The sequence below is a fragment of the Lissotriton helveticus genome, chromosome 9 (assembly GCF_964261635.1).
Source record: "Lissotriton helveticus chromosome 9, aLisHel1.1, whole genome shotgun sequence".
Classification (NCBI taxonomy): Eukaryota; Metazoa; Chordata; class Amphibia; order Caudata; family Salamandridae; genus Lissotriton; species Lissotriton helveticus.
Window position 1 is genome coordinate 731,972,351 of NC_136070.1, and position 12,277 is coordinate 731,984,627.

The 12,277-nt window shown below is 45.1% G+C and overlaps 1 protein-coding gene across 5 annotated transcripts in view; it reads right to left on the reverse strand.

Annotated features, from left to right (window-relative positions):
* Window positions 1-942: 942 nt before the first annotated feature.
* The window catches only part of TIGD3 (tigger transposable element derived 3), a 41,225-nt gene continuing 29,890 nt past the window's right edge, over window positions 943-12,277 (reverse strand). For 3 of the 5 annotated variants that reach the window (XM_078660859.1, XM_078660857.1, XM_078660860.1), the window contains one exon: window positions 943-2,429. In XM_078660859.1, the coding sequence (XP_078516985.1) occupies window positions 964-2,394 (1,431 nt within the window). In that variant the 5' untranslated portion in view covers window positions 2,395-2,429 and the 3' untranslated portion in view covers window positions 943-963. Of the gene's footprint in view, window positions 2,444-12,277 lie in introns of all 5 variants that reach the window. The other 2 variants (XM_078660858.1, XM_078660856.1) reach the window with 1 other exon arrangement.

Below are 12,277 nucleotides of genomic sequence, written 5' to 3' on the forward strand. Positions count from 1 at the left end.
CCCAGCTCCTGCAAAATTTTAAGGTACACTTGTTTCCAGTCAATTGATTTCTACGGAGGTACAGTCCTCCAAGCCCCCACCCCACTTACCAACCCTTTATTTATTTGCTTCCTTCTAGAATCCAACCAAACTGTTTTTCGCATCTTTAATTTTTTTAAGGACCACAAGTGGTACCCTACAACACTACTACTGGTAGGTCTCTGACCATCAGTTGCTTACGACACTTGTATGAAACACACTCCACTCATTGGTCGATCCTTCCCTTCATATAGGCTGCCCACATCTTGTCCTGAAGAAGACCCGAAGAAACTTTATCACATTCACGCACATTCTTGGGTCAAGACATCGAAGTGTCCTGACAATCCATACCCTAAGGTCTCCACCCCATGACAAATAACAGGATCCAGAGGGCTACCTGAGACTCGAGCTCTTAGGGATGGATGTCAATTGATCAAAACATTTTATATGCTGTTTTTATACAATTACACTGTATATATTGCCTTCACTTAAACACCTTGCCACTTTAAAATCACTTATTTACTTGTAAGTCACTTCTTTATCTTTCCAACTATGAACCTCTGTTGGTGAAAGCCTCACATATGCAAAAAGAAAAATAGTATAATATACTAACTTTGATTTATCTCATCTTAGTTTCTTCTTATTTTTCACATTAATGATGGAATGCTAAGAAATTGATCCACCAGCAAGCAGAGGCAGGTTTCACAAATAAAACCATAAATTGGAAACATAATACATTTCAATTGGGAAAAATGAGGAAATATGTGAAACCAGATTCAGTAATGGCAAACGGTACCAGTGTGAAAAGCGCTGCTAACCGCGCCGAATTAACATACAAAAGAACCCTGTTCTTGAACATGTTCTTTCAACCTTAAAGTGCACTAACAGTGCAGCTTTTCGTGTTTTCAAACTGCAATGCATGAAAATATTAGAATGTATTTATTTTCACTGGCAGCACAAACGCTCAACTTCTTCTTCGCAGTCATAAAACTTCAGGAATACGTCCTCGGTTGAGCCATTACATTCAAACCACCTTCTAAGGGTCCCTAGAGCTTTGAGTGCGTCTGCTTTGGTGGGGAGGCTGTCAAGAAGCTCCTCGCTGCCCCTTTCGCCCTTCTCTTCCTCCTTATACATGTAGTTACCCTTGTGTTGGCAGAAAGTGATTTCCTCTTCAAGGTCAATAAAATGGCTGAACTCATTGTGGCTTATGGCCTTTGGTGGGGGCGTATTAGACAAAGGGCCATGTTTGTGCCTCCCTGGGTTGACGCCAGCTTCTGAAAAGCACTGCTCGACAAGAGCAGGGGGCACTTTCTCCCAGGCTGCTGCAATCATATGGATGGTATCTAGCATTGTCAAGCTGTTGGCAATTGAGACTGGAGATCTGTCTGTCTCAGTCCTGATGGAGGATATTTTTCCCAGGAGTCGCCCCTTGTAATGGGATTTGAAATTCCGAATGATCTCCGAGTGCAGTGGGGACACTGCCCGATCGTGTCGAGGAAGGAACACCAGCTTCACGTTGGCCATCTCGGTATCAGGCCGGACAAGGCCATGGCCTACAATTAAAGCAACATTTCGAACTTGTTTTCCCATCTCCCGATCAAAGTCCACCAGCCACTCCAAAAAGAGATCAAAGTTCATCCAGCCATTGCAACTGCTTCGGTATACTGCTGGTAATCGGTCATTGTTCGCACCAAAGAAGCAGCCCCTGGGCACATATCTCCCAACCACCACTGGCTTCCGTTTCTCACTACCACGACTGTTAATACATAAGAGCACACAGATCCCTTCCTTGTCTTCTTTCGATGAATTATTTGCCTCAACAGACACCATCTTATGGAACAAACATATTTCTTTACAACTGAATATGTTTTCTGGCGTGTAATATTTTAAGATCTGTGGCAGCGTGGTTGCACCACTGTCCTCACAGATTGGGTGGGTGATGTGGTTAGTTCTGGAGGTGTAACGCTGGCCAAAGCAAACATTGTTCCTGCGTTTCCAGCGCACCAGCCACCCAATGCTAGGAATGAAGTCCTGGCCCATGATGTCTGCCAGCTCCTTGGCTTTCTGGAGCAGCATTGGACCGGTGACAACAAACATCTTAGTCCTGGCAATGTGGAACCAGCAGAGGAGAGCTTCGTCAATGCTACTATACTTGGACTCGCGCTTGCGCTTCCGCTCATGGTTGGCAGTCCCGCTGCCCCAATCTGCAAGCAGCCTTTCCTTGTTCTTGCAGATCCTGGAGACTTGTGGTTGGGAAACCCCGAATCTTCGAGCCACCTCTGACTGGGACATCTTTGACTCATCCAGCATCTGCAAGACCTGAATCTTTTCAGCCAGGGACAAAGCATGGAGCTTTTTCTTTCCATTGAGTTCCATCCTGATTACACAGTTCTTACGGGCCCATCAATAATCTAGGAAAAAAGATCTTTTATTAAAGAACAAGAGAAAGTGAGTTATAGGACACACAATGCTTAAGACATACTTGTAAACATACTTGATCAAAGACTGCACAAGTACATAGTATAGTGAATAATTGAACATTTATCATTTTCTTTCTTCTACCTACCCTAAGCAATCATGTTTTTAGAGTGACTATTGGGATAAGTTGCAGTTTTTGACCAATAGTTTGATTTGTAAGACTGAGTTTAGATAACTTTTTTCATTGGGTAAAATAGAGCTTTCATCAGATGGGTATTTTATTGGTATCACTGGCTATTTGAGCTGGTGCAATTAGTGAATAAATAGCGCCCAGAAGGTAGTCACAATTTCTATAATTGGCCCCTACATATAGAAATGCCTATGGTGTTATTGCCTACATTTGGGGTCAGCCTTGGCCAAACACGGGGGAAAAAACAATTGTGAGAATGTGGATATCTGGGAATGTGGAGTACATTGTATTAATAAGCTACCCAAGTCTATTCTCGGCTTGTCTAGTTAATATTAACTCCATACCAGAAGAAGGCACTGTCGCTTTTCAGTGACTGCTTCTAAACCCCACTGCCCGGCAGCTGGCTGCCTACAGTTGATTGCTGGGCACTTATGGAGGTTTAGCGGTGAGACCTGGGAGGGACAGCACCATGTGCGAGCAAGCACCAGGCCTCTATGATGGAAGGATGGATGGATGGAGATGAATAGAGGTGAAAACTAGAGAGCTCAGCCGGGCAAATGAAGGTTCTTGCTGGTCATGCACTGTACAAACAGCCTTAAGAGCTGCTGCCCAGTGAGTGGGAACAGCCTTTGTTTACTTCTTATGGTCCAAATTCCTATGCAGAGGTTGGAGCAAAGTTCACCACACGGTTGTATTTGTGTGCCTGCACACAATGAAAATGCCTGTAAAAGCTGGACGGACACTTTTTCACTTTATCTACATCTTGCTTTATAGTGTGAATTACTCAACTTCCGCAGCCATCAAAACTCTATGAGCCACATGCATCAACCCATTTTGCCTTAACAAATGGGCCGATTCATAGAATTGGCCCGTTCGCAAACGCAAAACAGGCTATTTACATGTATCAAACCCTATTTTGCAATTCAGTAACCTGTTACAAAATCACAAAATGGGTTGGCTTTTCGGTATTTGGAAGGGGGGTGTTCAGGATGTCCCTTCCAAATAGCGACTCGCAGTGGTATGTATTAATGTTTCCTGACTGTGAATGCCATTGCCAAACAACCCATTCGCAAATGTGAAGGGGCCCACAAGGGACCCCTTCCCCTTTGGGAAGGAATGGTGGCATAAACGTTTTTTAATAACAAGCAGTAGTCCCATGGACTGAATTTTGTTTTTAAATGCAACCCATTTTCCTTTGAGAAAAATAGCCTGCAATAAAAAAAATGCTTGCTTTATTAACAAGCAATCACGGACATGGTGGTCTGCTGAACCCAGCAGGCCACCATCCCTGTGATTTTAACGATACCTAGTGAGGTCGCAAATTGCATCCTACCTCATTAATATTAATGAGGTCGGTCGATTTGTGAGCCCATATGAATCGCTAAATGAAATTCTTGGAGCTTCATACATTTGGAATACTGATTACCTAATTGCGATTCGTTGAAAATCACAATTTGGTTATCACTATTCCAAATCTTGATACATGTGGCCCTACGTTCCCAAGTAAATGTTGCAACTGTTAATTGTAAAGCTTTCACATTAAAAATATCTTCTAATTAGTGGACTCAGTAACACTGGTGAATGTATACACTATTTTGCTTAATTATTTATCTCTTTCACGCTGCAGACTGAACTGCAATGCATACGAGGGCAGAAGGGAAGCCTCCTTATGTGAGCAAGGGAAACAAGGAGATGCAAGCAAGACCTACTAAGAGAAAAGAATGAGGTGAGAAATGCGAAGGGAAAATAAAGAAAATAAAAAGAATATTTAAGGAAATTAGTTGGCAAAAGAAGTAGTGGGTGATAGAAGATTGAGTGTGAGTGAAAAGAATGTATGTATACAAATTGAAACTCAGTCAATTGTACGAATAAATAACTTCCTTGAGACCATGAATTAGATGTGCATTATTGTGATGTTCAGCAGGGATGGCTCCCTCAGGCTTTGTGAGCCCTTGAGCCTTTTCAAGACAGCGACACAAAATATCAAAAGACACAGATCTATCCCTCAGACCGTATCAACTAAACCTAAGTAACAGAAACGATAAAACAGGCAAAGTGTTTTGTGTGAGACTTATATAATATATAATATAATATATTAGAAATATAATATTTTCAGAAACTGACAATCTAATGCTTTGTACACAACTAATGGATTTATAAAACATATTTCAAGCTGGTATTTAAGGGATAATACATGCCGGCTTTCTTCTGACTTGGGAGGATTATGTGTTATCTCGTTGTACTGCTCAGGAACTATCTAACCACACTGTTACCTACCCACTTCTGAGCCTTCGAATGTACTATCTTCTCAACTTTGAGCCTGCATGCTGCCAGTCCTTCATTGTGTCGGACACCTATCTTCTAACCCTCAACCTGTGTTCTACTCGCCCACCGGAGCCAGTGTCTTACCTGCCCAACTCTGACCTGTGTGCTACCTGCTCACCGCTGATCCTCTACGCCAGTGGTTCTCAACCTTTTGACTCCTGAGGACCCTCACTGATTCGTCACTGAAGTCAGGGACCCTCAAGCAATTTGTACAATTTGAATTTCAAACAATAATTCACACAAAATACACAAACAAGTACACCCCAAACAAATACTCAAATTACTAAAGATATTATTATTTTATATTGAAAAAATATGCAAAAATCAAAACATTTCAATGGGAAGGTTGCTGCTGCATCTCAGCGACTAACTTCAAAGTTTGGTTTTATTTCATGGTATGAGGCTCCTGCTCCTGCCAGGACTGGACTGAAAACCCAAAGCAGCCCCTACAAATGTTGTCAGACCAGTCCCCATACAGTGCATAGCGAGTGTAGCAAGCGACCCTGATCAGTACAAATAGGGGTTCAGGGCATTTCTCCCCAAGAACATTTGGGGGAAATGGTGCATTCGACAACACATTTGTCATGGTATATTTAATGGTGTTAGATTTTAAAGCATAGTAAATGATGACCTTAATGTTCACCAGGATACAACAATCTTTGGTGGGGCTTTTCAACAATTCCCTCACTATCACCATCCAACATTGCCTCTCATCTCCCCAAAGCACCTGTCACATGTATTTTAATTGTTTTATAGCACCTTTAATACTAGTGTAGGGTGTAGGAGCACTTTAAATCACACACATACAGAGACAAAGAATCATACGCGAGTAAATCAATGTATAGAAAATGTTACATAAAGCAACGGGGACTACAAGGTGTAGGATTCACATCTCATCCATGCTGGTAGGAATTTTTTAAGAGTGCTTGGTCGGGAGAAGCACAAACTCAGGATTCACAGCATAACGTTGACATTCACATTAGCGTTGACTTTAATAATAGGAATGTATTTCTACCCAAACAAACCTTTTGTAGCATAATCAGGATAATGAAAGACTGGGGAAAAAAATTACTTTCTAACTTGTACCATGCAGTTTGCATGCAGTTCTTTGATGGCGCTTCATAGCTCACTGTGCTAGATTACAATTGTAACTTATGAACTGCACAGTCACAAAAGAAACTCTGTGACAAGACAAAACCAGTAACCCATCGAGCTATGCACATAAAATACTGTTCTTTGCTAAGCATGGTACAGGTTCTTTGTAGCAGGTGTATTAACCATTTGCGCTACCTCAGATGAATCAAAACTGCCACTAGAGAAAACTTCCATCTATCTCCAGCAGGTACATTAATCACCAGAGTTATCTTTACACTTTTATTGTTGCCCAAAAACTGCTGAATATACAAGGAAAGTTGCGGTGCTTTTAAAACTGTTGCTTGCGGACCCCCTGGACTGTGTCGCGGACCCGTGGGGATCCGCGGACCACAGGTTGGAAACCGCTGCTCTACGCTAACTCATCATCAGCCTTTGCGCCACCCATGAATGCCCCTGAGCCTGGGCAATACCCGCCCATTTTGAGCCTTTGTGCCATCAACTCAACTGTCAGCCTTTGTGTATCCTGCTTATTCGAAACTTTCCTTGTCACAGTGCTGGAAACAGTTTATGAAATATGTTAACTTGACAAAATCCCCGACCCATATCCCAATTTCCCATGTATGATCGGACTGTATAATTTTGTGATTTATATTGTATTTATTCTCCCCATTCTGTCTGTCAAATGCCTGATTTTGGTAGCTTGGTACCAGCGGACAGTAACTCCAATGGCTGTTATTTTGTAACCTGTGTGGAGGGTTTTCATTGTTTATATAACTTTCTATGCTATTATTATTACTGCTGTCAGAATTCTCAGCACGTTCATCCGTGTAACTGGTCACATCCAGAGAATTCTATGCAAATTAAAAGCAGAATTGCAACATAAGCCTGTAGTATGCATGTAGTTGTGGTGTGATTGGGAGGTTTGTACTACATTTGATGTTTCTACCCACCCAATGAAACATTCGGTCATAACATATTACAGAGAATGTACACTATAAAGAAGCAGGATGAGAAAATGAAGAGAAGAAAGAGGATATGTACAATTTGGAATGTGCTACGCTATGTGACACTAGGCAACAGGTTTTATTTTAAAATGCCTGCAATCCTCCTCTTACTACTTTGGACCACCTTCTTCCCATTTTGAGCATATTTTTCTTTCCAAAATACTTATTTCATTAACAAAGGTAAATAATAAACCATACAGCTTTAGGAGACCTGGAACTTATATATATGTCTCTTGACCATTGTCCTTAGAGCCTTGACAAAGTCACAGATGTGACGGAACACGTCGGCATATATTGTTTAGTACTTGAACACATCACCTTGGAAAGTGACCAGTTCCTGTACACAATGTGTTGAATTTAAAACGTAGATAATGACAAAGTTTAAGAAATCTAAAAATGCTCCAGAATAATTTGAATATCTGTGTTTCCTGTGATTAGAGTGTCTGAAAGCGTTTCAGGATTCTTGCTTAAAGGGAATTAATATTTAAGCATTAAATGTTGGGAGAGCCGGGGTACATTAATCTGTAACGAAACGTGGATTATTCAAGTTTGAACAATAACACTGAGAATCTTGAAGACCACTTTTATTTTCTGTTCAAACCGGAGACCTGTAGGTTGCACAAGATCTTTGGATCTGGAGTTTACCAACTTTATAGACCGGAGGGGGTACAGGTATCTCTCTGTTCAGTTTCTGCAAGTGAAGATTGCTGGAGCACATCAGTCAGTCCCTTGGTTCCCTGAAAGACCAGAACCAGTTACACCACAAGTCTAGTGCTAGGAAGAGGTATATTGAGTTGTATGATGCAGGCTGGTATGCCTGTGGTTACACTTTACTTAAGTGATTACGAGAACGTCTTGATAATTTCATTGATGCGACGTTGTTCAATGAGAGGGAGGATTAATCTCTAGTACAACATACTGATTTAATACCTCAAAACACACCTCCTATTGATATAGGTCCCTTGGTGAAAGTGGTGAGTAAAACAATTCTGAAACATAAACCCTGACCTCTGCTGACGAACATATAAACTCATATATATGCCTAAGAGTTACAGCCCCCATCCATCAGATGGCATCTCCGGAGTCAAGACATAGCACTCATGGCAGTAAAGTTGTTTATGATGCAGTGTGGACGGGACACATACGCTGCTCAGATGCAACACTTAGGAGGTAAGACGGCTATTGTAGTTTGTGCTCTTTGTCTGCAATCGAGTATGATGACAAATGTAGACGTTCCAGAATATATTTACATCTTTGTGTCGCCATGAAAAACAAGCATTTACAATGCAATGGTCTCGGCATTATTAAAGGTAGAGCTATTGGCATTGCTCATGACATTTTTTTTTGTTTTTGTTTTTTTAAATCATAAATAAATGGCAGTCATTTACATTGCCAATAGCTTAATCTTTTGCATATGCGAGACCTATTGCATTAGCACCCACACACAGGGGGCAGGAGAGCAAGCACAATGAACGAGGGGGCAGGGGAGCAAGCACAATGAACGAGGGGGCAGGGGAGCAAGCATGAGCAACGAGGGGGCAGGACAGCAAGCACGAGCAACGAGGGGGCAGGACAGCAAGCACAAGCAACGAGGGGGGGCAGGGCAGCAAGCACAAGCAACAAGGGGGGCAGGACAGCAAGCACAAGCAACGAGGGGGCAGGACAGCAAGCACAAGGAACGAGGGGGGCAGGACAGCAAGCACAAGGAACGAGGGGGGGCAGGACAGAAAGCACAAGCAACGAGGGGGGCAGGACAGCAAGCACAAGCAACGAGGGGGGCAGGACAGCAACCACGAGCAACGAGGGGGGCAGGACAGCAAGCACGAGAAACGAGGGGGCAGGGCAGCAAGCACAAGCAACGAGGGGGCAGGACAGCAAGCACAAGCAACGAGGGAGCAGGACAGCAAGCACAAGCAACAAGGGGGGGCAGGGGAGCAAGCACGAGCAACGAGGGGGGGCAGGGGAGCAAGCACAAGCAACGTGACCTGGAGCAGTGGAGTAGCAAACATACCATGGGCCCTAGAGCAAGCAAAGAAATGTGCCCCCCGAACACTGGCTGATGAATTAAATATGGCAAGGTTCAGTGGGTCCCTGGGCCCCGGTGCCACTGCCCCTGCTGTACCATTGGTAGCTGCGGCCCTGGCTTAGAGGAAGAGAGGAAGAGGGGAACAGGAACATTTAAGAGCTATGAGAATGAGCAGAGATGGGAGTGCAGTATGGAAAGGAAAAATAGGCAAAAGTGCCTTTATAAGGGAGTACAAAGGAGCACGTAATAGAAAACTAAAAAACTACCACCCTCCACTGTTCCCTGACTCACCAGATCTGAAGACAGGCGGAAGAAGGAAGAGTCACCCATGGTAGAAGTAGGGAGCCCGATCCAGGGCAGCCATGTCCTTCTTCCGAAGGAAAGGTGAGGGACCGTGGGAAGGGAAAGAGGTAGCTTTGGGGAAAGTGGTTCTAGAGATAGCATGCAGGCTTTGAGCCTCGTGGGCTCTAGGCTTGTGTGCCCGGTGTGGGGGGAGTGGCCCGCTGTCAGCCGGGGCCGCTCTACCACCCTAAATGCCCCATAATGGGTGGAGTCCCTCTCAGGGGACTCGAACTCAAAGGAATGCCCCAAGGAGCCTCAGGGCTCGTAATCAATATAGACCCATTTGAGCCTCGCAGGCTCTACAGAAATGTGGCCCGTCGGAGTCCCTTGTGGACTCGAAGCAAATGTGGCCTTAATCGGTGGAGTCCCGCTCGGGGGACTCGAAACAGGGAAATGCCCCCAGGAGCCTCGACAGGCTCTACAAACAACCGTGCCTCCCTCGGGCACACACACAGGCAGGGATCTTCCTTTCCGGACCCCTCCACACTCCCGCAGCCCCCCAGCCTATCTTTACTCACCGGGCTGGGCTGCTGCGATGTCTCCGCTCTTCCTTGCACCTACACGACGGCTGCAGGACACGGTTCTCTCCTCTCCTCACGGGAGCCCCGCCAGCCGCGGCAGCACTTCTCAGGTCCACTCTCTGCACCACGGGGCTCTTCCTCGCTCTCTGGGGCCCCGGGTGCCAACACCAACTTTTTTCTGGCCGTGCAGGAGTGCGGGGTGGGCTCCCGTCCACTTCCTGCTTCCGCTTGCGGCCCCGCCCACGCTGTCTCGGAGATTTGCCTGACTTCCTGTTTGCCGCTCCGACGCGGCAGTTCCTTTATGCGGCGGTGAATTCTTCGTTGTGGTGGCAATACGGGGTAGGCTCCCGTTTTCAATAACTACCGAGGCGGGGTGGGCACCCGCTCGGTATATAAACAACACGGGCACAAGGTCCCTGGCGGGGTGGGCACCCGCTAGGGATGTTTAACTCCAATAAAGCGGGGTAGGCGCCGGCTCGAAACCCCCACACAGGGGGATCTCCACGCCGGGGAATCCCTCAGAAAGGGATCGCAGCTCCAGCGGCATAATGCGCATTTAGCGAGTTATTTTTATTTCTAGACGCATCTCGTACTAAACAATGCCACAATTCGTTACGGATGCACTAAAATTAGCTCTCAACGAGAAGATAGGCAAGAAGCAGGGCCACGCCACAACACCAACCATCTTCTATCTCCGAGGCGAGGCAGAAATGCCTCGGAGAAAGCCCGGTAATTTTTCAGATTGAGGGCGTGTTCACGTTCTCTCCTCTTCCCATTGGCTGGAAGGTACAATTCCAGCCAATGGGAAGAGGAGAGAAAGTAAATAGAAAGAAGCTTAAAAAAAACGCCCCCGAATCCGAAAAAGACGGGGCTTGGACCGAGTGACGCCCCTCTCCTCCAATGGCTGGCCAGCATTTACTAGGCCAGCCAATGGAGAAAAGGGGCGTGTTGCAAGCCCCCTCTAAGAAACATTAAATCTTCGGGCTAAGCCCACTGCTACGCAGTGCGATGGTCCTCTACCCAAAAAATGGGTCAATGATCCACCAGTCTTAACCTCGCACTCCGCTAACCTTGGTATCAGGAGACCTTGAAAATAGAGTACCTGAACTATAACATGCAAAGAAAATGAGGCAGGGGAAATAAACAGCACAAACTACACACGCCGATGCATATAGAGTTCAGTAATTTTCCAAATATATATATTCGTCAGTAGGTAGTTATAGTTGGGACCTAGTTTCCATAGGAAAAGCGTTTTTTGACTTGATTATAACTTTGGCGCTGTCGGACGAACCTTTACAAATGTTTCCAAAAATTGTGACCTTCTTTTTCTAGCTGTGCATGGAAAGTTTCGGAGTTATCGGTGAAGCAGGAGTCGAGCAAAGGGGGGTGGGGATCAAAAAAAGCATTTTCCCCATTTTAATTCCCATCGAGATTTTAGGCACGGCAACAGTCTGAACTGCTGAATGGAATTATACCACATTAGGCAGAAAGCTAGATCTTGGTCCAGAAAGAGTGCTTTTTTGTGATTTGGTGTAAATCCATTCAGTAGTTTTTGAGATATTAAAGGAAAAACAAATGTATATATCTAGAGGCGTGGACCCTCTGCGCATCCAACATATCTCATGCTGAGACCTGACTGGCTGCTAACACTTCAACCAGAGTGTTGGCAGACATTTTGGGATTTGGACACAGCCGAGTCCCAAACAAAACGTTGTGGCTATCCCCAGGGCTAATAATGGTTCCAGGAACGGGGGTGGGGGCACAGCCCCCTCCTTTAGTTTTGCAGGGCCCGCCCTGGGGAGGTGGTTGTCCCCGGAGCCAAAAACAGCCTGGGATGGGCCTTGCAACCCCCGTCTTGATAAGATGAATATGAGGACATCTCCACCAAACAATTGCCTTAGGCGCGAAGGTGCGCCTAAAGCAAGCCCGTCTGCGCCCGACCGGGGCCAGGGGCCAGAAACTCTGCCCTTGCCACCTTCTCCACTTGCTTACTCACAAGATATGCTTCTAAAATAAGACAAATATGTGCTGCAAAAAAGCTTCTCCGGAGGAGTAGGAAGGCCCTTTCACCTGCCTCGACTGTAAATGGGGATGTCTAGACACTTACACCACAGGGATAAGTACAAATAATCAGCATTGCACCTCAACCCTAAATTGCATCTACCTTAATGCCAGATCCCTTCCTAGACATAGCACTAAGATTTGGGGTACACTAGATGACCTAAACCCAGACCTTGCCTTTGTCACTGAAACCTGGCTTGATTACAATAATACCCCTGACACTGTCTCTGCCCGTCCACCCGGTTATAAAATACTAAAACCGGATAGAAAGGGCAAG